This window comes from Oncorhynchus nerka, linkage group LG7 (assembly GCF_034236695.1).
Source record: "Oncorhynchus nerka isolate Pitt River linkage group LG7, Oner_Uvic_2.0, whole genome shotgun sequence".
In the NCBI taxonomy this organism is placed as follows: domain Eukaryota; kingdom Metazoa; phylum Chordata; class Actinopteri; order Salmoniformes; family Salmonidae; genus Oncorhynchus; species Oncorhynchus nerka.
This window is the reverse complement of record NC_088402.1, coordinates 21,593,496-21,620,083: the sequence shown is the minus strand read 5'-3', so window position 1 is coordinate 21,620,083 and position 26,588 is coordinate 21,593,496. Positions and strand designations below refer to the sequence as shown.

Genomic DNA, 26,588 nt, shown 5'->3' with positions numbered 1-26,588 from the left:
ACTATCCCTCCACTATGCCTCTATCCGTCCACTATCCCCCCTATATCTCCAATATCCCTCCACTATCCCTCCACCATCCACTCTATCCCTCCACTATCCAATCTATCCCTCCACTATCGACTCTATACCTCCACTATCCCCTCTGTCCCTCCACTATCCCCTCTATATCTCCACTATCCCTCCACCATCCACTCTATCCCTCCACTATCCACTCTATCCCTCCACTATCCACTCTATCCCTCCAATATCCCCTCTTCCTCCACTATCCCTCCACTATCCCCTCTATCCCTCCACTATCTCCTCTATCCCAACACTATCCACTCTATTCCACCACTAGCCACTCTATCCCTCCTCTATCCACTCCATCCCTCCACTCTCCACTCTATCCCTCCACTATCCCACTATCCCGCCACTATCCCTCTATCCCTCCACTATCCCCTCTATATCTCCACTATCCCTCCACTATCCCTCTATCCCTCCACTATCCCCCTATATCTCCTCTATCCCTCCACTATCGCTCCACTATCCACTCTATCCCTCCACTATCCCCTCTATCCCTCCACTATCCCCTCTATATCTCCACTATCCCTCCACTATCCCCTCTATATCTCCACTATCCACTATATCCCTCCACTATCTACTCTATCCCTCCACTATCCCCTCCAAATCCACTATCCACTCTATCCCTCCACTATCCACTCTATCCCTCCACTATCTACTCTATCCCTCCACTATCCCCTCTATCCCTCCAATATCCCCTCTATCCCTCCACTATCCCCTCTATATCTCCACTATCCCTCCACTATCCCCTCTATCTCTCCACTATCCCCTCTATCCCTCCACTATCTACTCTATCCCTCCACTATCCCCTCTATCCCTCCACTATCCCCTCTATCCCTCCACTATCCCCTCTATATCTCCACTATCCCTCCACTATCCCCTCTATCTCTCCACTATCCCCTCTATCCCTCCACTATCCCCTCTATTTCTCCACTATCCCTCCACTGTCCCTCTATCCCTCCACTATCCCTCTATTCCTCTACTACACCTCCACTATCACGTCCCACTGTTTTATAGAGCAATCTCCCCAAAGTGCACTACTTTTGACCAGGATCCATAGGGCACTCGTCAAGTGCACTAGAGGGAATAGGGTCTCATTTGAGACACATCCCATGGTGTATACCTTGAGGTCATTGTAGCCTACTAACCTTTAAATAGGGTGCTGTGTCTTAAATTTCTCCCTCTTACACAACAACAACAGAGCAGATTGCTGGATCAGAGATTCATTCTGAAAGACGCAGGGCAATGTGGGACATACACAGGTCAACAGATCGGTTTGAAAAAAAGGTTTTCTGTTTCCCCGGGAACGTAGGCGAGCGGACGGCGGCAGGCGGCAGCGGTGGCACTCTGCATTCCACTTGAACTTTTCAGTTCGACCCAAGGTTCAATAACCGCCACAGCCGCAACCATAAATAGATACTGTTTTGACATTTCCCTGGTTTGTATTTATATATTTTTATGCAGAAGTGGGAAGAGAGGGCTGGGAGTGGAGAGGAATGGAGGGGGCTTGTTTGTGCGATCTGCCTAGCTGGCTGTGTGTGTGTCACTGTGCTGCTTGGCTCTGCGCATTAATCATGTCCCCGTCCAGTTGTCCTGAGTCCCCTCCCATCTGACACCCCTCCACCCCCCTTCCTCTCCAACAGCCCACTGCAGAGCTTAAAAGATTTATCGCCTGTTTCCAGCATGTTTCCCCAGAACAGGCTCACTCATTCATTCACTCACTCACTGGGCAGGTCTCAGGCTTACCATGTCCTTCTGCATACCTGTCTCTAGGCAGGGATGCTGCTATCCAAATCTGTGATGTCAGGTTTGTCTGACTGTTTGGAATTGAGTGATGTCATCAGCTGTTACCTGTGGGAGGTTGTTGTTCCCTCCGAGGCTCATCTCTTCTGTGGCGGACAATCAACATTTTCTGAAGATTTACAGTGACTACGTTTTCCACTCTGATCTAAAGTGACTTGACAGGTGAAGGAAATACGATCTAATCCCATCCACTCTATAATATATGCCATTTAGCAGATGATTTTATCCAAAGCCACTTAGTCATGCGTGCACACGTTTTACGTTTGAGTGGCACTTATGAGTAGGACCAGAGTTTTTCCTTACTATTTTAAATGTCTATAAGAAACACTGGGTCTTAGTTATAGCCCACAGCTATAGCACCAGGATATTCCTGGTAAGGTCACGCAGTGAGGAAAACTCCTGGAGATGGATAATGAATGGAAGGCGACAGGGTAAAGAACTCCACTTTACACTTTTGAGATGGAGCCCATCTACAATGAGTATAGATAGCTCTTCCCTGGGCTGAAAACAAGCAGCCATTTGAGAAAACAGCGAGCACATACACAAGCATGGGTTGCTCCTACCGACTGCTAATGCAGTGAAATCAAGTACAAAATCAAATAAGACAGGAAAGGCTTGTTCTCAGATTCCTCTCCTACTGTGTGCTCACTCCTCCGCTCGGTTAACCAAACACGCAGACAAAAGGCTTGATGTAGATTAGATGCATTGTAATGATGAGATTGCTCCGACGTCTGTTTTTGTGCAGAGTTTTTCGGGGCAGGAAATAGATGATTGTTTGCTTTGTGTGTGTGACAGAAGAAGAATCCGAGTTTGTTTGTTATGTCCGGCGGCAGCTCTAGGAAGTATAATGTAAGAGATGTGTTTTTATTTGCATAAGCATAATTCAATTTCTCTGTGCCTCTGTATTTGGGAGAGCTTTGTCTCATAAGGAATGCATGTGGGTTTATTTACAGAATACGAATAATGACTTTTCTTTGGCTACTTCTCTCTGTATTGGACAGGGCTGTGTGATTTAGAATGGATGTGTGTGTTCCTTCATGTAGGAGTAATTAGATGTATTTTCACATCTGTATTCCAGCAGAGCTGTTAGGTGTGGAGTAATTAGATGTATTTTCACATCTGTATTCCAGCAGAGCTGTTAGGTGTGGAGTAATTAGATGTATTTTCACATCTGTATTCCAGCAGAGCTGTTAGGTGTGGAGTAATTTGATGTATTTTCACATCTGTATTCCAGCAGAGCTGTTAGGTGTGGAGTAATTAGATGTATTTTCACATCTGTATTCCAGCAGAGCTGTTAGGTGTGGAGTAATTAGATGTATTTTCACATCTGTATTCCAGCAGAGCTGTTAGGTGTGGAGTAATTAGATGTACACTACCGTTCAAAAGTTTGGGGTCACTTAGAAATGTCCTTGTTTTTGAAAGAAAAGCAAATTGGTTGGCCATTAAAATAACATCAAATGGATCAGAAACACAGTGTAGACATTGTTAATGTTGTAAATGACTAATGCAGTTGTAAATGGCTGACTTTTAATGGAATATCTACATGGGCGAGAGGCACATTATCAGCAACCATCACTCCTGTGTTCCAATGGCACGTTGTGTTAGTTAATCCAAGTTTATCATTTTAAAAGGCTAAATGATCATTAGGAAACCATTTTGCAATTATGTTAGCACAGCTGAAAACTGTTGTGGCCAGAAACAAAGAACATTCTTCTGAAACTCGTCAGTCTATTTTTGTTCTGAGAAATGAAGATGCGAGAAATTGCCAAGAAACTGAAGATCTCATACAACGCTGTGTACTACTCCCTTCACAATACTGCGCAAACTGGCTATAACCAGAATAGAAAGAGCAGTGGGAGGCACCGGTGCACAACTGAGCAAAAGGACAAGAACATTAGAGTGTCTAGTTTGAGAAACAGACACCTCACAAGTCTTCAACCGGCAGCTTCATTAAATAGTACCCGCAAAACATCAGTCTCAACATCAATAGTGAAGAGGCGAATCCGTGATGCTGGCCTTCAATGCAGAGTTCCTCTATCCAGTGTCTGTGTTCTTTTGCCCATCTTAATCTTTCCTTTTTATTGGCCAGTCCGAGAGATGGCTTTTTCTTTGCAACTCTGCCTTTCTTGACCACACATGTTAAAATATGTTTAAAGTTTCAAATGTAATTACCATAATCCAATAAATCCAACATAAATCTTACTCACTGGAGTTCTCACATTAAAAACAGCCAGCTGTGCTGATGACAATGGGAACGGAAACACTTCTTTTACCTTAATAGTGCACTACTTTTCACCCTGAGCCCTGCGGTCCCTGGTCAAAAGCAGTGCTATACAGTATGTAGGGAATAGGGTGCGATTTGGGGCGCAGTCCACCTGTCCTGACCTGTATGGCCCTACAGTTAGGCGAGGTCTGATGTGAAGAGATTTGTCCAGCATGGGAGAGAACTCACACTCAGCTGACCCATTGGCTGGAAGGAAACCAAGGCTCCCTGACCAAGCCAGTGTCTTGGCATCCTCTTGCCAGTCTGGACAGGACACTGACTGACCCTGACATTGACTGGCCCTGAAAGGTGTTGCTGACGCTGCGTCTCACAAACACACACACTTACGCACGTGTACACGCACACACACACACACACACACACACACACACACACACACACACACACGGATACACATAGACACACAATTCGCTCTCCCCTACACACACACTCTTTGTCGCAGGTGGATGTCCAGGCCTGCTGGCATGGTAATTAGTGAGGATGACATCTTTCCGTGTGTTTTCATCATGCTGGTTCTCTCGCTCCAAGGTGACTCTCCTCTCTGTGTTCGTCCTCTTGTTTGTCCTTCCCCTCTCTCCTTCCATCCCTCCCTCCTGCCCCCTCACATTCATCTCACTGAGCTCAGACAGATGTCAGGAAGGCTCTCTGCCCACTGGTCACTCACACTCTCTCTCTCTCTCTCTCTCTCTCTCTGTCTCTCTCTCTCTCTCTGTCTCTCTCTCTCTCTCTCTCGGTCTTGGTCTCTCTCTCTGTCTCGCCCTCTCTCTCACAGACCTCATACATCATTTATATTACAAACAATCTTATCTGCTCTGATGCTCTCTCCCTTTCTCTCTCTCTCTCTCTCTCTCCCTGTCTGTCACCTCTCCCTCGATGGTCACATCTGTGTAGTAAGTATCTGGTCTGTCAGTCTGTAGTCTGAGCTCTAATCAGTTATATGGCCAGAAGAGCGTCAATGTTCTCAAGCCTTCATGTCCCGCCTGTCAATGAAACACAAGTCTCCTAGATTACAGCGAACTTTGACCTCCAGGGCCCAGACTACCCAGTCACAGCTGAGGATAGATAGGAGATGGGGGGTGGCATCTGACTATCCCAGAGCATGCGTAACCCCTGGGGAACAGAATGATGTGGTGAAGTGATTGGTGCCTGACTGCCAAGTGAGTATTTTGCGACCTTACCTTTGCTGTTGAAACGGAGAGAAACGTACTTCCATGAAAGGCTAACTCCACCTCCATGGGGAAGTTGACCGTCCTTTGGTGGTTAGTAAGGTACGCGTTGGGGCCACACACACACACACACACACACACACAGAGGACTGGGATGGGCCAGATGGTGTGTACCCCTACTCAGGCCAATGACTCACCCTGCTAACCCCCTCCATCTGTCTGGGGCCCTCAGGGGGACGTGTCCTGTTCCTGTCCACTCACTGGCCTATGATGTCATGCTGCCTGTGATATAACCACACCATGATGCAATGACTCCTACTGACTCCAAGCTCTTCTCTGTCCTGGCACCCCAATGGTGGAACCAGCTTCCCCCTGAAGCTAGGACAGCAGAGTCCCTGCCCATCTCCAGAAAACATTTGAAAGGCTACCTTTTCAAAGATTCAGAGTATCTTAAATAATCCCTCAGCAGTCCCACTCGCTCCACCTCCTCACCTTATATTAGGACCCCAATATCCTAACAATTCACCAATGACCTGACAATGTTGGAAAATAACATTTTTGAAAAGTCAGGACTTTTTTCATGTCCTGAATTTGTTCAAATGCTATTTTAAGCTTAAGGGTTAGGTTGATGGTTTTGGTGTTAAGGTTAGGGTGAAGGTTAGGTAAGGGGACAAAAACTGTTACCCACAAGTAGTACAGGGTGCACGGGCACATAGACAATTACCTCACTCATTTTATGAACCTCTAGCTAAAACCAAGGTACTATTTGAATACTTTGTAAAAATAGATGGTCCCAGAAAGCTCAAGAATAAAGGGTAGTCCCCTGTAATATGTGGTCACTAAATGTCATACATTCCAATCAACAGTGTATCATAAAACAGTTGGCGCCAAGTGCCTTTCTCAATGGAACACCCTAAATATATATTTTTCACGTCCCCTGGGGGTCGGGTCAAGTTGGTTAGGGGTAGGGTTAAGGTGGGTAAGGTTAAGGTGGTTAGGGTGGTTAGGGGTAGGGTTAAGGTGGGTAAGGTTAAGGTGGCTAGGGTTAGGGTTAGGGTAGTTAGGGGTAGGGTTAAGGTGGTTAGGGTTAGGGCAGTTAGGGGTTAGGTTTAGGGTGGTTAGGGGTAGGGTTAAGTTGGTTAGGGGTAGGGTGGTTAGGGTTAGGGTGGTTAGGGGTAGGGTTAAGGTGGTTAGGGTTAAGGTGATCAGGGTTAAGGTGGTTAGGGGTAGGGTTAAGGTGGTTAGGGTGGTTAGGGGTAGGGTTAAGGTGGTTAGGGTGATTAGGGGTAGGGTTAAGGTGATTAGGGGTAGGGTTAAGGTGATTAGGGATAGGGTGGTTAGGGGTAGGGTTAAGGTGGTTAGGGGTAGGGTTAGGGTTAAGGTGGTTAGAATAGGGGTTAGGGTTAGGGGTAGGGTTAAGGTGGTTAGGGTTAGGGTGGTATATTAGTGCAGTGTGGGCAGGGGTGAGTGGTGGTGGTGGTTAGGCATTCCTGGTGTTCAATCTCTCCTTGTGTAGCTGTCCCTTGTTCTCTGGGGCACAGTGGGCATTCATTTAGTATAGGCAGCTCCCTCTTCAATGGTTTCTCTCCAGTTGTGTCTGTTTACTCCAGTGCCCCCAGTTGTCTGTTTAGTGCAGTCTCCCCCCAGTTGTCTGTTTAGTGCAGTCTCCCCCAGTTGTCTATTTAGTGCAGTGTCCCCCTATTGTATGTTTAGTGCAGTCTCCCCCCTTTTGTCTGTTTAGTGCAGTGTCCCCTCTGTTGTCTGTTTAGTGCAGTGTCCCCCCAGTTGTCTGTTTAGTGCAGTCTCCCCCCAGTTGTCTGTTTACTCCAGTGTCTCCCCAGTTGTCTATTTAATGCAGTTTCCCCCCAGTTGTCTGTTTAGTGCAGTGTCCCCTCTGTTGTCTGTTTAGTGCAGTGTCCCTCCAGTTGTCTGTTTAGTGCAGTGTCCCCCCAGTTGTCTGTTTAGTGCAGTGTCCCCCCAGTTGTCTGTTTAGTGCAGTGTCCCCCAGTTGTCTGTTTAGTGCAGTGTCCCCCCCAGTTGTCTGTTTAGTGCAGTGTCCCCCCAGTTGTCTGTTTAGTGCAGTGTCCCCCCAGTTGTCTGTTTAGTGCAGTGTCCCCCCTATAGTCTATTTAGTGCAGTCTCCACCCAGTTTTCTGTTTAGTGCAGTGTCTCCCCAGTTGTCTGTTTAGTGCAGTGCCCTCCTAATTGTCTGTTTAATGCAGTGTCCACCCAGTTGTCTGTTTAGTGCAGTGTCCCCCCTATAGTCTATTTAGTGCAGTCTCCTCCCAGTTTTCTGTTTAGTGCAGTGTCTCCCCAGTTGTCTGTTTAGTGCAGTGCCCTCCTAATTGTCTGTTTAGTGCAGTGTCCACCCAGTTGTCTGTTTAGTGCAGTGTCCTCCCAGTTGTCTGTTTAACACTGTTTAGTGCAGTGTTCCCCCAGTTTTCTGTTTAGGTGCCATATTCCCTCCAGTCTGATAAGGTGTGGGGCTCCCTGACCTTCCTTTAATTTTTATTGTATTTTATTTAACCTTTATTTAACCAGATAGGCCAGTTGAGAACAAGTTCCCATTTACAACTGTGATCTGGCCAAGATAAAGCAAAGCAGTGCGACACAAACAACAACACAAAGTTACACATGGAATAAACACTGGAGGGAGGTAAGGCAATAAATAGGCCATAGTGGCGAAATAATTACAATTTAGCAGTTAAACACTGGAGTGATAGATGTGCAGAAGATTAATGTGCAAGTAGAGATACTGGGGTGCAAAGGAGCTATAAAAAAATGACAATATGGGGATGAGGTAGTTGGGTGGGCTATTTACAGATGGGCTATGTACAGGTGCAATGGTATGTAAGCTGCTCTGACAGCTGATGCTTAAAGTTAGTGAGGGAGATATGAGTCTCCAGCTTCAGTGATTTTTGCAATTTCTTCCAGTCAATGGCAGCAGGAAACTGGAAGGAAAGGCGGCTAAAAGAGGAATTGGTTTGTGGGTGACCAGTGAAATAGACTTGCTGGAGCGCGTGCTACGGGTGGGTGCTGCTATGGTGACCAGTGAGCTGAGATAAGGCAGGGCTTTACCTAGCATAGACTTATAGATGACCTGGAGCCAGTGGGTTTTGCGACGAATATGAAGTGAGGGCCAGCCAACAAGAGCATACAGGTCGCAGTGGTGGGTAGTATATGAGGCTTTGGTGACAAAACGGATGGCACTGTGATAGACTGCATCCAATTTGCTGAGTAGAGTGTTGGGGGCTATTTTGTAACATCGCCAAAGTCAAGGATCGATAAGTTTTACGAGGGTATGTTTGGCAGCATGAGTGAAGGAGGCTTTGTTTCAAAATAGGAAGCCGATTCGAGATATAATTTTTGATTGGAGAGGCTTAATGTGAGTCTGGAGGGAGAGTTTACAGTCTAACCAGACACCTAGGTATTTGTAGTTGTCCACATATTCTAAATCAGAACAGTCCTTTAACTGGGAGTACATGATCTGTTTCGGGAGGTGTCAGTTGGTGTATTATAGTAGTGGGGATGCTGCTTATGTTGGCCTCCTCCAGCTTGCTGGTGTTGGTGCACCTGTCATCCCAACTGATCCAAAGTGTTTTTCATAAGGATCTTTGGCGGTGTAAGGATTTTTGGTGGTGTAAGGATCTTTGGCGGTGTAAGGGTCTTTGGCGGTGTAAGGATCTTTGGCGGTGTAAGGATCTTTGACGGTGTAAGGGTCTTTGGCGGTGTAAGGATCTTTGGCGGTGTAAGGGTCTTTGGCGGTGTAAGGGTATTTGGCGGTGTAAGGGTCTTTGGCGGTGTAAGGATCTTTGGCGGTGTAAGGGTCTTTGGCGGTGTAAGAGTCTTTGGCGGTGTAAGGATCTTTGGCGGTGTAAGGGTCTTTGGCGGTGTAAGGGTCTTTGGCGGTGTAAGGGTATTTGGCGGTGTAAGGATCTTTGGCGGTGTAAGGATCTTTGGCGGTGTAAGGATCTTTGGGTGTAAGGATCTTTTTGCGGTGTAAGGGTCTTTGGCGGTGTAAGGGTCTTTGGCGGTAAAGGTCTTTGGCGGTGTAAGGGTCTTTGGCGGTGTAAGGGTCTTTGGCGGTGTAAGGATCTTTGGCGGTGTAAGGATCTTTGTGTAAGGGTCTTTGGGTGTAAGGATCTTTGGCGGTGTAAGGGTCTTTGGCGGTGTAAGGGTCTTTGGCGGTGTAAGGGTCTTTGGCGGTGTAAGGATCTTTGGCGGTGTAAGGATCTTTGGCGGTGTAAGGATCTTTGGCGGTGTAAGGATCTTTTTGCGGTGTAAGGATCTTTGGCAGTGTAAGGATCTTTGGCTGTGTAAAGGTCTTTGGCGGTGTAAGGGTCTTTGGCGGTGTAAGGGTCTTTGGCGGTGTAAGGGTCTTTGGCGGTGTAAGGATCTTTGGCGGTGTAAGGGTCTTTGGCGGTGTAAGGGTCTTTGGCGATGTAAGGGTCTTTGGAGGTGTAAGGATCTTTGGCGGTGTAAGGTTCTTTGGCAGTGTAAGGTTCTTTGGCGGTGTAAGGATCTTTGGCAGTGTAAGGATCTTTGGCTGTGTAAAGGTCTTTGGCGGTGTAAGGATCTTTGGCGGTGTAAGGGTCTTTGGTAGTGTAAGGATTTCTGGCGGTGTAAGGATTTTTGGTGGTCCATGTTTCAGCTCCGTATAGCAGCACACACACATGTCCAGACCGTATTAATGAGCCAATTGCTCTCTCAGATCATGCCCGTGACTCACGTTGTTGTCCCCCTGAGGGGTCCTACACAGTTGAAAGGGGTTGTGTCCTGTTCCTGTCCACTCACTGGCCTATGATGTTGAGTTGTGATATAACCATGCCAGGATGCAATGATCTCAGATTAAGGTCATGTTCAGCCTAATAAATTTGGTCCAAAGAATACAGGAGAGTGTTTGGGCTTTAATACAAGTATTTCAATCCCTGTACATCCTCTGTCTGTGTGCCAAGGAGTCTACCGATGTCCCAGGATATTTGGGTCTGTGGGATTTAAAATTTATATTTACAAATCACGGTTTTCCATTCTGTCTGTATATGCAAAGGTTATTATCAGTTCACATTTGTAGCTCACCATAGATGTTTAGATGCTGCTAGTCATACGTAGAACGGCCCAGATTTAATTCTCTCTCACTTCAATGATTTGTTCAGCATGGGAGCATTATTTGTCAGATTCAAAATGCAGAGTTTTTGAATTCGTACAAGTAAATCAGTAACCATTCGGGAGAAGTTAACCTTGGAGTAACAGTATGAATAATACAACATCAAAGAAAAAACGCTTCTCTGCATGGAGACGAAGTTCAGGTTGTTCAGATGCTATGATCACGCTATTACCACGCTATTACCACGCTATGAACATGTTATGACCATTCCAGCATATGTCACCTCAGGTATGGCCATGCGCTATTGAAGGCAATTGGAGGCAGGCTGTATCATTACTGAATGTTCAGATAGAAAAGCATTGTGTAGAACACATGATTTTCTGTCAGATGGAATAGGGAATGAATCGTGTCGGCTCTATTCATTCTATTTCTATCTGCAACATTTAGAATCTGTTTTTTGTTTTCAGGATGGCAGCTCTGTAGCCATTCTTGCCCAGTGTAGTGAGACCCACCCGTTCCTGTCTCACTGAAAGTCTAAAGCGAGTCTGACATTTAATTCCCCGTCACCTCCACACCTCCTTCCCCTGATCACCCTGCTCGGCCCATCAGTAAAAGCCCCCAGAGCAGCAGTTATCCCTCACCTTCTCACCTCCCTCCCACTCTGTCCAACGGGGGAAACAGCTGCATTGAGTCAGCTTTTTTTCCATCCTCCATCACCTGATTGAATCCCTTTTATGCAGGCTGTGTCCTCCTGTCGAGTAAGCAGACGTGTTGCATGTTTTGCATGTGTTGCATGTTTTGGCTTTACTCTTCACCTACCTGACTGACTTACCGGTAATGGCACCATTCATTCTCCGGGAATCGGGACATTCCACATTCACATCACTCCAAATCAGGGCCCCGACCAGCCCCACAGCCCCTTCCACATCACTCCAAATCAGGGCCCCACCCGGTCCGACCAGCCCCTTCCACATCACTCCAAATCAGGCCCCACCCAGTCCGACCAGCCCCTTCCACATCACTCCAAATCAAGGCCCACCCGGTCTGACCAGCCCCAGAGCCCCTGTGGACATCATTCATAATATCCCGAAGTTTCCAATTCCACCGTTGTCGATGCAATTCCGTCGCCCCTGTTGGAGGCAGGGCGCCCTGCTGTGATGCTTAGAGACTCTGTAAATGGTTGCTCCACTCAGAGACCTTTACCTTAAGGCAGCTCCTCAATCAGCTCTCAAAGACAGAGAAAGAGGAGTGTGTACTGTCGTTCATAAAGACCTTTTACCAATCATTACACCCTGGGTTATTGCTGTGGGGACCCGTTCATGAAGCTCTGGTCTCCATGGTGATTTCAAAGCTTCGAAAGCATTAAATGCTAATAAACAGAAGCATCAGACAACTAAAATAGTCCTATAGGAGTCCTCGCCACCATCAGTGGGTAATGAAATAGCTTGAAGCCATTTTTTTCCCTTCGGTTAATAAGGTGTAACTGTGGCAAAATTGCTGATGTATTTAGATGCACTGAGCTTAGAAACCAGATTTCACTCTCAGTGGGAAGTTTATGATGAATTCGGTAACCCAATAAATGCACAGTGATTTCTCCATCCCAGTGTCTGTAAAACAGTCTAATGGAGTTCCCTCAGGAAACGGTTAGATTAGCTGTCTGGCCACACCATTCACAAAGCACTTGGCGGAGGACAGGTGGAGAAAAGAGGTGGGAAAGGGTTAGGAAAACGAGGGAGAAATGAGGGAGAAATTCCCTTTAATCTCCACATGAAGCTCCTCCTCCATCAGACTCCGGCAGTATTCAGAGACTTCATTTGCATCTCAAATGGCACCCTATTCCCCATGGTGCACTACTTTTGACCAGGGCGCATTGTCAAAAGTAGTGCGCTGTATAGGGAGAAGGGTGTCATTTGGGATGTAGACATCATCCTGTCACACAGTAGAAGACAGCTATGTGTTTGTGTTCTAGGTGTGTCTGGTGGAAGTGTTAACAAATGGAAAAAGCCCATGGTATGGCTAATTTGAAAATGTTCAATTGTGAACTGTGATGGACGTGGGTGTCTGTTGGCAGGCAGGCTAGGGAACCCAGTCCCTCAAGAATAACCAGGGGTATTTATTTCTGAAGAGAAAGCTGCCATCTGATCTGGCACATGCAACCAGACAAGGGACTGGAGATAAATGTGAAATGTAACTGAATGAACCAAACCCTCCTGTCCCATTTAAAGAACATGGTCCTTCCGTCCTCTCTGTGTGTGTGTGGGAGACTAGGAATATGGAGAACAGAGGGTCTAGTCCTATTGGCTTAGAGGTGCACAGTTGAGTTCCTCTGCCTTGAGGCTCTTATTGTCACAGAAGGAGAAGTGGTGTCGTGAACAGTGACTATACACATGCACACACACACACACACACTACCCATGGCTGTACATGCCCAAACTGTGTAGGAATGAGTCAGTCACTCATGTTGCTATTGAGTGAGTTTCCTTATGAAACCCAGACATAAAAACATCATTCTTTTGGGAATTTTCACAATGTAATCTATAGAATGGTCCTAGAGGAAGGAAGGATTGTTGACATATATTTGACAGGTATCTAAAAGCATAATTGAGAAATAATTGATCAAAGTTGCCATATTTCTGACATTTTACCAAGGCCTCCTTTTAGACTACATAATGTTTCATTTGTAGATGCTACAAAGCAACAACAAAACAATCGTATGAAACGTTACTGCTTGATCTCTAATATGACTAGTGTTTTTATCGGGGGAAAAGTTCATATATTTATGAATATTGAAATATATAAACATGAACATTGAAAATATACAATTTTTGATTTGTCAATTTTTAAAATATATATATATATATATATATTTTTTTTGAACATAATATAGTCTATGTGCTAATGAAAATTCCAGATTGGAATCTCTGTTACTTTTAGAAAGGATTCAAAATGGTCACCCTCTGCTTAGGGCTGGGCGATATTGCCTAAAAATCTGTTGTACAATTGAAGGTCAAACACACATCACCTTTTTAAACAGTCAGCAATAATCTAATGAATTCAGGGCTTGTGAAATTAAACATAGGCTGTTATACCTACAAGCCTTCCAAAACCACTAATAATTAAGTTATTTTGTCAAAATAGTTTAACCTGCTTTTTTTTTTTTACACAAGCCCACGTGCACATGCCCACGTTCTAGTGAGTAGCCAGCTAATCTTATAGGAATCTTTCTATTTCAAGTTTTGCCAACTTGAATCTATTTGTTAGCTAACAAGGCAGAACAGCTCTTTCTGTCTATCTCCAACTGTTTGAACAGCGTACAAGCCTGTCGACTTCATTCAGATGTTTAAATCAAGTGGCCCTACCTTATTTCTCAGAGTGAAAACTAGTTGCCAATTCCTTATATAATTGTGTTTTATACTTATTGCACATTTATAAAACACAGACTAGACGGCTAGTATAACCGTCTTTGGCTAAAATGCTTCTAGCAGTACATGGTACCGCAATGCCACTCGTGACAAACTGAGCCTTTTAGTAGTGTCTGCTCTGCATGCAATTTGAGTAGTTGAGACATAAAACGAGTGTCGTTAGAAAGGTTATGTTAGTATTTGTAATCGGTTAACTTCTCTATTACAGTAAAATAATGTTTTGGTGTCCATATGGCCGATTCTGTTGGACCAAGTCTCAAATACAAATAGCGAGTTGAAACCGCTTGTCAGAGAGGAAGACGTGATCTCTCATCTTTGTTGTTGTGGCAGGGGGAGGGGCTTGGTGTGTGTGGGGGGGAGCATGGCGTGTGTGTTTAAACAGAGAGGAAGACGTGATCTCTCATCTTTGTTGTTGTGAGTGGCAGGGGGAGGGGCTTGGTGTGTGTGTTTAAACAGAGAGGAAGACGTGATCTCTCATCTTTGTTGTTGTGAGTGGCAGGGGGAGGGGCTTGGTGTGTGTGTTTAAACAGAGAGGAAGATGTGATCTCTCATCTTTGTTGTTGTGAGTGGCAGGGGGAGGGGCTTGGTGTGTGTGTTTAAACAGAGAGGAAGAGGCGAAGCGATAGGTGTCAGTCTCGCGAAAATCTGCTCAAAACAAGCCCAATGCATTTTGCCCAGCCCTACCTCTGCTGGTGATTTGCAGGATGTGCAATGATACAAGTAAAAGGTGGGCTGTGATTGGTTACATTGCCTACCATACCAATTTCTCCATATAAAATGGGCCATAACTTTAAAACTAGCAGGGATCCCACTCTGGGATATATTTTATTTGATTTAACGTTTTTTTAACTAGGCAAGTCAGTTAAGAACAAATTCTTATCTACAATGACGGGCTAGGAACAGTTGATTAACTGCCTTTTTCAGGGGCAGAACGACAGATGTATACCTTGTCAGCTCGGGGATTCGATCTAGCAACCTTTCAGTTACTGGCCCAATGTTCTAACCACTAGGCTACCTGCCGCCCTAGGTTTTTACAAAATATTAAAACATTTGCCAAATCCAACATTTTAAATGTTCAATATTCATAAATTAACATACTACAATGTTTTATTGAAATCAAAATACCCCTTGTATTACAGAGCAAGTGGGAAAGCTTCATAGGACACCAATGTTTGCTTTGTTGCACCTACAGATGAAACATTATGGAGTTTTAAAGAAGGGTAATGCCTAGAACACACCTACAGCATCATTGCGCAAAATGGTACGCAGCATCATCTGGATATGTGTGCAACAAAAGTTTAACATTCATTCTGCTACCATTTCTGTCAAGCCGTCTACACATACAATCTGATTAATACGTTCGTCAAATCCAACGTATGCACCACACAGAACGCACTGCAACTGCCTCCGGAACGCAATGCTGCAAGGCAAACGCAGCATTGCGTACATGAATGTACTTCTGGTGTACCAAAACGCATTTTAACGTTGTTGTTGTTGTTGGTCACGCTGTTGGTGTGAGGCCAAAATGTCATAAATATGCCAACTTTGATCAATTATTTCTCAATTATGCTTTTAGATTTATGTCAAATATATGTCAACAATCCTTCCTCCAAAGTGCCATTCTATAGATGACATTGTGAAAATCCCCAGATCCGGGTCTCTTTTTGTGTGGGTTTCGTGAGGAGTCACTCTATTGAAGTATGGCTGAAACGTGAACCACGTGTGTATCACCACCCCTTATGAGCTGTCATTCTATATTCAACAGGATGCAAGTGTCTTAGTTTATCAGAGGCAACATGTTTCTTGTATAGCTATGGTATATCTGGACCCATGGGGAATCTCTTTACTGATGGATCTTATACCACTGACTCGGTAGCTGACTAAATGAAGTGTGTCCCCACTGGGCCCTGGTCAAAAGTAGTGCACTTTATAGGGAATAAGGGTACCATTTGGGGGCGTAACCTTAGAGGGGTAGAGGTAAACTACAGTTCAAATTCACATTTCCAATACTCACATGGCAGTCTTAGACACTGGAATGTATGGATACAACGTCAGTCAAATTAAAAACAAGTGAAAATAGAGTCTAAAATACAAGTGTGCAGTATGTGTTTGCTAATTGCCTCAATGCCAGGCGAAGGGTTATTTAGTCTTGGTTTGATAACCATAAGAGGACCGGAGGGAGTTATGTCTTCTTTGTTCTCATAATCTTATGTATGTATAGATTTTCATGCAAGAGATCTTCATAATAATTGATGGTTCAGTCTCAGCTCTTTAAACCTTGTATGCCCTGATACTGCATTAAGGCCTAAAAATGCAACTCTGAACTTGAGCATTTGTAAATCGAACTGTAATTGTTGCAAAATCTTTAGAAATTGGCAGAGTGCTTTTCCCACTTAAGCATCCAAACATCCACTGTCCAAAATCTCTGGTAGGGGAAAACCTCCAATTTCCAAAATCTCTGAGGGAGAACAGTCAATGTGTCTCAAACACAAGGCTTACGTCCTTTCTCCTCTGTTCCTCTGTCTTTACAGCCAGTGAGAACTGCCATGACTTCCACCCCATGTTCTTCACCCACGACCGCTCCTTTGAGGAGTTCTTCTGCATCTGCATCCAGCTGCTCAACAAGACCTGGAAGGAGATGAGGGCCACCAGTGAAGACTTCAACAAGGTGAGGGTGGACTTTGCGGTAGGGGGAAGTTGCCCCTAGACGCTGATCTTGGATCAGTTAGCATTTCTCCCCGCTAATGGTTAAAGTTAGGATGGGGGAGAGGAAGCAGATCCTAGATCTGTACCTACAGTAGGTGAAACTTCACCCCAGAGAGTTACCTTTCAGCCTATATCAATTTGATTTTCCAAAGGGTAATGTTTATTCCTTAAGGAGGGCTAGCTACTGTAGGATTTCAGCTCTAATATAATTAATAACACATGGTCGTCTGTGGCTCGGTTGATAGAGCACGACGGCTTGCGTTGCTAAGATTGTGAGGGGCAGCTCTTGGGGAATTGTGGGGGAGATCTTGGAGGGCTGGTGGGAGATCTGTTGACGTGCCCTTGAGCAGGGCGTTGACCCTGGTTGCTTCTGTGTGTCGCTCTGAGGACGTGCCCTTGAGCAGGGCGTTGACCCCGGTTGCATCTGTATGTCGCTCTGGATGAGAGGCTCTTAGATGACTAATGTGATGTGATGTAAATGTTGAGCAGCTTCACTGCATGTATATTGTATGTTTTTTAAATATTCAGTAAATCATTATAATATGTTTTAAAGATTGTGAGTTCGATTCCTGCTGGAATCACCCACACGAACATGTACAGTTCAAGTCGAAAGTTTACATACACTTAGGTTGCTGTCATTAAAACTTGTTTTTCAACCACTCCACAAATTTCTTGTTAACAAACTATAGTTTTGGCAAGTTGGTTAGGACATCTACTTTGTGCATGACACAAGTCATTTTTCCAACAATTGTTTACAGACAGATTATTTCACTTATAATTCACTCTGTCACAATTCCAGTGGGTCAGAAGTTTCCATACACTAAGTTGACTGTGCCTTTTAAACAGCTTGGTAAATTCCAGAAAATGATGTCATGGCTTTAGAAGCTTCTGATAGGCTACTGGACATAATTTGAATCAATTGGAGGGGTATCTGTGGATGTATTTCAAGGCCTACCTTCAAACTCAGTGCCTCTTTGCTTGACATCATGGGAAAATCACAATCACAGCCGATGGGTACAAAAGCATATATATCCACAGTAAAATCAGTACTATATCGACATAACCTGGAAGGCCGCTCAGCAAGGAAGAAGCCACTGCTCCAAAACCGCCACAAAAAAGCCAGACTACGGTTTGCAACTGTACATGGAGACAAAGATCATACTTTTGTACTTTTTGGAGAAATGTCCTCTAGTCTGATAATGAAATAGAACTGTTTGGCCATAATGACCATCGTTATGTTTGGAGGAAAAAGGGGGAGACTTGCAAGCCGGAGAACACCATCTCAACCGTGAAGCAGGGGGGTGGCAGCATCATGTTGTGGGGGTGCTTTGCTGCAGGAGGGACTGGTGCACTTCACAAAATAGATGGCATCACAAAGATGGAAAATTATTTGGATATATTGAAGCCACATCTCAAGACATCAGTCAGGAAGTTAAAGCTTGGTCGCAAATGGGTCTTCCAAATGGACAATGACCCCAAGCATACTTCCAAAGTTGTAGAAAAATGGCTTAAGGACAACAAAGTCAAGGTATTGGAGTGGCCATCACAAAGCCCTGACCTCAATCCTATAGAAGATTTGTGGGCAGAACTGAAAAAGTGTGTGCGAGCAAGGAGGCCTACAAACCTGACTCAGTTACACCTGCTCTGTCAGGAGGAATGGGACAAAATTCACCCAACTTATTGTGGGAAGCTTGTGGAAGGCTACCAAAAACGTTTGACCCAAGTTAAACAATTTAAAGGAAATGCTACCAAATACTAATTGAGTGTATGTAAACTTCTGACCCACTGGGAATGTGATGAAATAAATAAAAGCTGAAATAAGTAATTCTCTGTACTATTATTCTGACATTTCACATTCTTAAAATAAAGTGTGATCCTAACTGACCTAAGACAGTGAATTTTTATTTGGATTAAATGTCAGGAATTGTGAAAAACTGAGTTTAAATGTATTTGGCGAAGGTGTATGTAAACTTCCGACTTCAACTGTATTCACACATGACTGTAAGTTGCTTTGGATAAAAGCGTCTACTAAATGATTATTGTTATTATATTAGCTCTGTAATTCTACTAATCAGCTGCGCCTTAGGACCTTGATTGGTTGATCTGGTGTGGAAGAGCAGACCTAAAGAAGTGCCTTACACTATAAGGTGATTTTTTTTTCAGCTCTTCTGGCTGTGCCGTTGAGGTACTAGAGGAAACGCGCTTGTAGTTTTGTTTGGAACACAACCCTGCATCCCCTCCATCACACAATTACTGTTGTTTTTTAAGTAATCTGGGTCAGGTGGGCATCATTTGAAAGCTGGTTCTATTAGCAACATGACTAGCTAAGTTATAAAATACGATATTACATTGTTAGGCTTTCACAATGCAATTCAGGGAAACCGATTTGTATTTTTGGTGCGCATAGATATGAGTGCATTCAGGTGTGTGTGCTGCAGTACATTTTCTTCACAATAGACAAACATAGGGTCATTCTGTTCAGAACAACCCAGAGTAAAACGCCATGTCATATTGTAACCGTACATCAAACATAGTGATCATCAACATTGACACTGTATCTGACATGAGTTTTATGATATGGAAATGTGAAGTGCACATTTGGACTCACAGGTGTTTGGCTTTCTTTTTTGACATCAAAGCAGTATTCATTATAATCCTCAACATTTCATGTTTTAAAATAAGTCCTCATAACTTGTCAGTCAAAACCCATACAGAGCTGTGAAGCACAGAGCCAGAGCTCTGACGTCATGTATAGCATGTTACTTACTGTACAGCCACTGCGTTCCAATTTAGAGGTTTATCAGTGCCCAACTGCCATTTTCAACCCGTATACCGGTATGAGTGTAAAGGGCTATAGCTAAATGACTAAAATGTCATTATAAACTGGGTGGTTCGAGCCCTGAATGCTGATTGGCTGACAGCTGTGGTATATCAGACCGACAAAACGTTTATTTTTACTGCTCTAATTACGTTTGTAACCAGTTTATAATAGCAATAAGGCACCTCTGGGGTTCGTGGAATATGGCCAATATACCACGGCAAAGGGCTGTATCCAGGCACTCTGTGGTGCGTTGTGCATAAGAACAGTCCTTAGGTGTGGTATATTGACCATATACCACACCCCCTCGGCCTTACTGCTTAATTATAATGTACAGGAATAAGAAAGCATGTGATTCTGTAAGAGTTTGTGATGTCACTATTTCATGTGGAGTGGTGGGTTCTAGTCTGGACATATCTCAGTGTCGGGCAGTAATGCAATTGAAATTATGATAATCACACATCATAAGGCTTGGCTTATGTCTGAAAAAGTCTGATTCAGTCACTGTGTCTGAAGAAGTCTGATTCAGTCACTGTGTGTGAAGAAGTCTGATTCAGTCACTGTGTGTGAAGAAGTCTGATTCAGTCACTGTCTGAAGAAGTCTGATTCAGTCACTGTCTGAAGAAGTCTGATTCAGTCACTGTGTCTGAAGAAGTCTGATTCAGTGACTGTGTCTGAAGAAGTCTGATTCAGTCACTGTGTCTGAAGAAGTCTGATTCAGTCACTGTCTGAAGAAGTCTGATTCAGTCACTGTCTGAAGAAGTCTCATTCAGTCACTCTGTCTGAAGAATTCTGATTCAGTCACTGTGTCTGAAAAAGTCTGATTCAGTCACTGTGTCTGAAGAAGTCTGATTCAGTCACTGTGTCAGTCACTCACTGTGTCTGAAAAAGTTTGATTCAGTCACTGTGTCTGAAGAAGTCTGATTCAGTCACTGTGTCTGAAGAAGTCTGATTCAGTCACTGTGTCTGAAAAAGTCTGATTCAGTCACTGTGTCTGAAGAAGTCTGATTCAGTCACTGTGTCTGAAGAAGTCTGATTCAGTCACTGTGTCTGAAAAAGTTTGATTCAGTCACTGTGTCTGAAAAAGTTTGATTCAGTCACTGTGTCTGAAGAAGTCTGATTCAGTCACTGTGTCTGAAGAAGTCTGATTCAGTCACTGTGTCTGAAGAAGTCTGATTCAGTCACGGTCTCTGTGGGTTTCTTTGCCGGACTGTCGGATTGCAAAGAAAATGTAAACTTGCGTGGTGATATTGGAAACCCAAGCCAATCAGATCAGTATTCTATCACAGCATCACATGAACATTCTCTTTTTTCCTGTTGTCAAATGAACTGCAGAATGGTAGACTTGCTGTTTTCAGAAGATCCTGAAATGACTGTCAGACTAGATGTATTATTTGTTGTAATTTGTACAGTATTGACTAACCACCAAGCTCCACTGTAGCTTCAACACCCTGTCTTGTTTTGAAGCATCAGGGTGTGAGTCATTGTCTGTGTCCCAAATGGCATCCTATTCCCTATATAGTGCTCTGGTCACTAAGTAGTGCACTATATGTGGAATAGGGTACCATTTGGGACGCACACACGCTGTGTAACATTGCAGTGAAGGCAGGAACCCATCTCTCCTGAAACAGCACAGTCTGTATGTGTTTTTTTGACAACTTAGGCCTGGTAATGCTGACCAATCTCACCATCTCACAAAGCCCTGTGATGTGTTCCCCCTCTATACTCTGCTCTCAGCCATTCCGTACCACCCTGTCATATTAGGATGTATACTGTACTATACTGCCTGAAGGTGACTTTATAATTGGGGATAAGCGCTCATTCAGCATGTTAGTGTCCCCGCTCCTCTTTGCCAGGAGTGAGCTGGCTGCCTGTTTTATTTATTTCGAGACACAGTGCTTGTGCTGGGGTTGCGTCTGTTGGTCAGGAGCAGTTGGTAGACGGTATACTGGGTGTTGGTCAGCATTGCCCTGCTGTAGACGTGATGCGGAATTGATCCTTTCAGGTTTTGTGAGCCAGCATGATAAGCCATCAACAAAGTGTAGAAAGAAAGGCTGATGTACCAAACCTTTACAGAACCATCAAAAAAAAGTGAACCACCTTAAAGGGGTGGACTCCGAAAGATATGGCACTCTTTTTCATGGTCCTTCAAGCCAGATAAGAACAGATTATGTGTAAATAACTTGGCATAAATGTACTGTTTATGCTTTCTGTGAAATATCCCTATTTAAAGTGCCTTCGAAAAGTATTCAGACACCTAGACTTTTTCCAGATTTTTGTTACGTTACAGCCTTATTATAAAATGTATAAAAAAAAAATAAAAATCTGCAAACTACACACAGTACCCCATAATGACACAGTGAAAACAGGTTTTTAGAAATGTTTTCAACTTGATATATATATATATATTTTTAGACAGAAATACCTTATTTATGTAAGTATTCAGACCCTTTGCTATGAGACTCGAAATTGAGCTCAGGTGCATCCTGTTTCCATTGATCATCCTTGAGATTTTTCTACAACTTGATTGGAGTCCACCTGTGGTAAATTCAATTGATTGGACATGATTTGGAAAAGCACACACCTGTCTGTTTAAGGTCCCACAGTTGACAGTGCATGTCAGATCAAAAACCAAATCATGAGGTCGAAGGAATTGGCCATAGAGCTCTGAGACAGGATTGTGTCGAGGCACAGATCTGGGAAAGGGTACCAAACTTTTTCTGCAGCACTGAAGGTCCCCAAGAACACAGTGGCCTCCATCGTTCTTAAATGGAAGAAGTTTGGAACCACCAAACTGCCCGGCCAAAATGAGCCATCAGGGGAGAAGGGCCTTGGTCAGGGAAGTGACCAAGAACCCGATGGTCACTCTTAACATAGCTCTAGAGTTCCTCTGTGGAGATGGGAGAACCTTCCAGAAGGACAACCATCTCGGCAACCATCTCTGCAGCACTACACCAGTCAGGTGTAGATTCTCTGTTCTGATGAAACCAAGATTGAACTCTTTGGCCAGAATGTCTGGAGGAAACCTGGCACCATCCCAATGGTGAATCATGGTGGTGGCAGTATCATGCTGTGGGGATGTTTTTCAGCGGCAGGAACTGGGAGACTAGTCAGGATCGAGGCAAAGATAAATGGAGCAAGGTACAGGGAAATCTTTGATGAAAACCTGCTCCAGAGCGCCCAGGACATCAGACTTGGGGCAAAGGTTGATCTTCCAACAGGACAATGACCCTAAACACACAGCCAAGACAACGCAGGAGTGGCTTCGGGACAAGTCTCTGAATGTCCTTGGCCCATCTAGAGCTCAGACTTGAACCTGATCGAACATCTCTGGAGAGACCTGAAAATAGCTGTGCAGCAACACTCCCCATCCAACCTGACAAAGTTCCAAGCTTGTAGCATCCAGTTTTTGCTTTGTCATTATGTGGTATTGTCTGTAGATTTATGATGAATAAAAACGTATCAATTTTACAATAAGGCTGTAACGGAACAAAATATGGACAAGGTCCAGGGGTTTGAATACTTTCCGAATGCACTGTATACCATGGCATTGTTGAATACTTGTTTCTGATTGGTTTGAAGGGCATTCTAGGGTCCTATATATTTACTTTGATTAATTAACTAACCATCTGTTGGCTCCTGAAGCTGTGTATGACCTGGTTTCACTTTCACACCCACCTCTCATTTAACAAATGACTGGACTTTATATGGATTATTATTGTAACAAATGCACTGATGTGGTCAAATGATAACGCATGTCAAGATATGTTGCATGGATTCACAATGGAAATACAATGAAGTCGAAAAATGATTGAATTATTACTCTCGCAATTTCACACATTTTCAACATATAGTTTCGCATTTCTATACTTGACAAGCAGTTTGTTCCCATATTCCACCATTTGGCATTATGCCTACCCATGGTCATGGCTGTGCGTAAATTTATGCACACTCTCAAACAAATGTTCATATTTATAAATCTCACGCTTTGCGTGGAAATGATCCCACGCATGGTTTACGCACAGATTTGAGGCCCTGGGGCCAATTGTCTTTGGCACCCTTCTCCAACGGAACTGATGCTACACACGGATCTGCTGAGAATGAATCACACACACTCACATTCACACCTCCGGGGCCAGGAATTTTAATATCCAATCAAACACACCACTTTCTCTTGACAAGATGAGAGTGGTTCTTGATTGAATAAGGATCGATTATTCCTCCCTCCCTCCTTACCATCCCTCATGTCCCTGGTGTTTGTGTAGACGGTGAAGACAGGAGAAGAGGAGGAGACTGTGTCACTGAGGGTCGTTCACAGATCTTTTGAGGAGCATGTGCCCTAACTATTAAACAGGGCACCCCCGAACCACGGTCATAAACTCATTGAGTAATTATTACTTAGATGATTTATTCACAGAAAAGGAATAGATGCCCACATCTTAATGGCAAATTAAATGAAAAATAAATAACCCTTAGTTTCAAATGCTTAAGTCTTATTCACGTTACTAAGAACAAAACAAAATAATACAAAATAATAACATACACAACTCTGAGTAAAGCATTTTGCACAACTATTTTGAACTGCTGCACTATTTCACAATGACCAACACAATTCCAGTCAAAATACAAGGCTGTGAGAAATACTGTAGCCTACCATGGCTATACCCAACCCAACTCCATTGTTGCCACTATGTATCCTACCTGAATGAAGCTTTGATTCAGTGGATGAAGTATTGAGGAGCAGGGATGCTGAAATGTCACTTCAGGGATACAGCTGCTGATTTACACTTCCTAAATAAGCCAGGAATGAGAGCAAATTAATAGAAGAAAATTAGAAATACTGTAGCCTACAATTACTATAAACTTTATTACGCACCATAATATCTGTCCCTCTGCCCTCCCTAAATCGTGGCATTGAACGGTTCAACAGACTTTTATCCCTCCATAACTGACTACCAGAATACTGCAGCTCTGTGGGTGGAACATTCATTTTGATACCTTCTGGAAACAAAGCTTGTATTATAAGGAGGATGGGATCCACCCAAATCATTTGGGTTCCTGGATCCTTTCACAGAATTATAATTGAGACAATGACTTATCAATGACCCAAGCACAGCTCATTTCATCCCTACCATTGTGTCGTTGAGTTGTCATAATGCTTCAGCAAAAGATTATTCCAGGGGCGTTGGGATGATGTAAAAACATTTAAAAGTGTTAAACCATTAAACCATGCTATTTTAAAGTAAACAAATTGACCACAGACTTTCAGTACGCTTATAAGGAAGGACATTCAACAAGCACAGCACTTACACAAATTACTGATGATTGGCTGAGAGAAATTGATGATAAAAGATTTGTGGGGGCTGTTTTGTTCGACTTCAGTGCAGCTTTAGACATTATCGATCATAGTCTGCTGCTGGAAAAGCGTATGTGTTATGGCTTTTCATCCCCCTGCTATATTGTGGATGAAGTGTTAACTGTCTAACAGAACACAGAGGATGTTCTTTAATGGAAGCCTTCAACATAATCCAGGTAGAATCAGGAACTCCCCAGGGCAGCTGTATTGTCCCCTTACTTTTTTCAGTCTTTACTAACGACATGCCACACTGGCTTTGAGTAAAGCCAACACTTAACACTTAACAAAGAGCTGCAGTTAGTTTCAGAATGGGTGGCAAGGAATAAGTTAGTCCTAAATATTTAAAACTAAAAGCATTGTATTTGAGACAAATCATTCACGAAACCTCAACTAAATCTTGTAATAAATAATGTTGAAATTGAGCAAAGTTGAGGTGACTAAACTGCTTGGAGTAACCCAGGATTGTAAACTGTTGATACAACAGTAGCTAAGATGGGGAGAAGTCTGTTCTCCATAAAGCCTTCTTAACAACACTATCAACAAGGCAGGTCCTACAGGACCTAGTTTGGTTGCACCTGAACTTCTGTTCAGTCGTGTGGTCAGGTACCACAAAGAGGGACTTAGGAAAATTGCCGTTGGCTCAGAACAGGGCAGCACGACTGGCTCTTGGATGTACACAGAGAGCTGGCATTAATAATATGCATGTCAATCTCTCCTGGCTGAAAGTGGAGGAGAGATTGACTTCATCACATCCCGTATTTGTAATTGACATGTTGACTGCACCAAGCTGTCTGTTTGAACTATTGGCACACAGCTCGGACACCCATGCATACCCCACAAGACATGTCACCAGATGTCTCTTCACAGTCCCCATGTCCAGAACAGACTATGGGAGGCACACAGTACTACATAGAGCCATGACTACATCCACATCAAGTAACTCATGCCAGCAGTAAAATGTGATTTTTTTAATAACCTCTTGGTGCTAGGGGGCAGTATTTTAATTTTTGGGGAAAAAACGTTCCCGTTTTAAACGGGATATTTTGTCAGGAAAAGATGCTAGAATATGCATATAATTGACAGCTTTCGATAGAAAACACTCTAACGTTTCCAAAACTGTAAAGATATTGTCTGTGAGTATAACAGAACTGATGTTGCAGGCGAAAGCCTGAGAAAAATCCAATCCGGAAGTGCTTTTGAAAGCAAGGTTTTGAAAGCGCTGCGGAAGGTTTTGAAAGCTCTGCGTTCCAATGACTCTCTATTTGGCTGTGAATGTACCATCAACGAGCTTACGCTTTCTACGTATTCCCCAAGGTGTCTAGAGCATTGTGACGTAGTTTTACGCATTTCTGTTGAAGAATAGCCGTAGACGGCCACATTGCGTAAGTGGTCACATGATTCTCGTGTAAAATACAGAGGTAGCCATTACTCCAATCGGTCCTAGAGAAAAACGAATTGTCCCGACGGATATATTATCGAATAGATATTAGAAAAACACCTTGAGGATGGATTCTAAACAACGTTTGCCATGTTTCTGTCGATATTATAGAGCTAATTTGGCATATTTTTCGGCGTTGTGGTGACTGCAATTTCCGGGCGATTTCTCAGCCAAACGTGAAGACCAAAGGAGCTGTTTCGCCTACAAAAATAATATTTTGGGAAAAAATGAACTTTGGCTATCTACTTGGGAGTCTCGTGAGTGAAAACATCCGAAGTTCATCAAAGGTAAACAATTTAATTTGATTGCTTTTCTGATTTCCGTGACAAGGTTGCCTGCTGCTAGCAAGGCATAATGCTATGCTAGGCTATGATAAACTTACACAAATGCTTGTCTAGCGTTGGCTGTAAAGCATATTTTGAAAATCTGAG

General features: G+C 43.7%; 1 protein-coding gene across 3 annotated transcripts in view; it reads left to right on the top strand.

Annotated features, from left to right (window-relative positions):
* Nucleotides 1-26,588, top strand: part of LOC115131252 (engulfment and cell motility protein 1-like) — a 231,846-nt gene that overhangs the window by 135,495 nt on the left and 69,763 nt on the right. For all 3 annotated transcript variants that reach the window (XM_065020322.1, XM_065020323.1, XM_065020321.1), the window contains one exon: nt 16,371-16,507. In XM_065020322.1, coding sequence (XP_064876394.1) covers nt 16,371-16,507 — 137 coding nt within the window. The remainder of the gene's footprint in view (nt 1-16,370; nt 16,508-26,588) is intronic.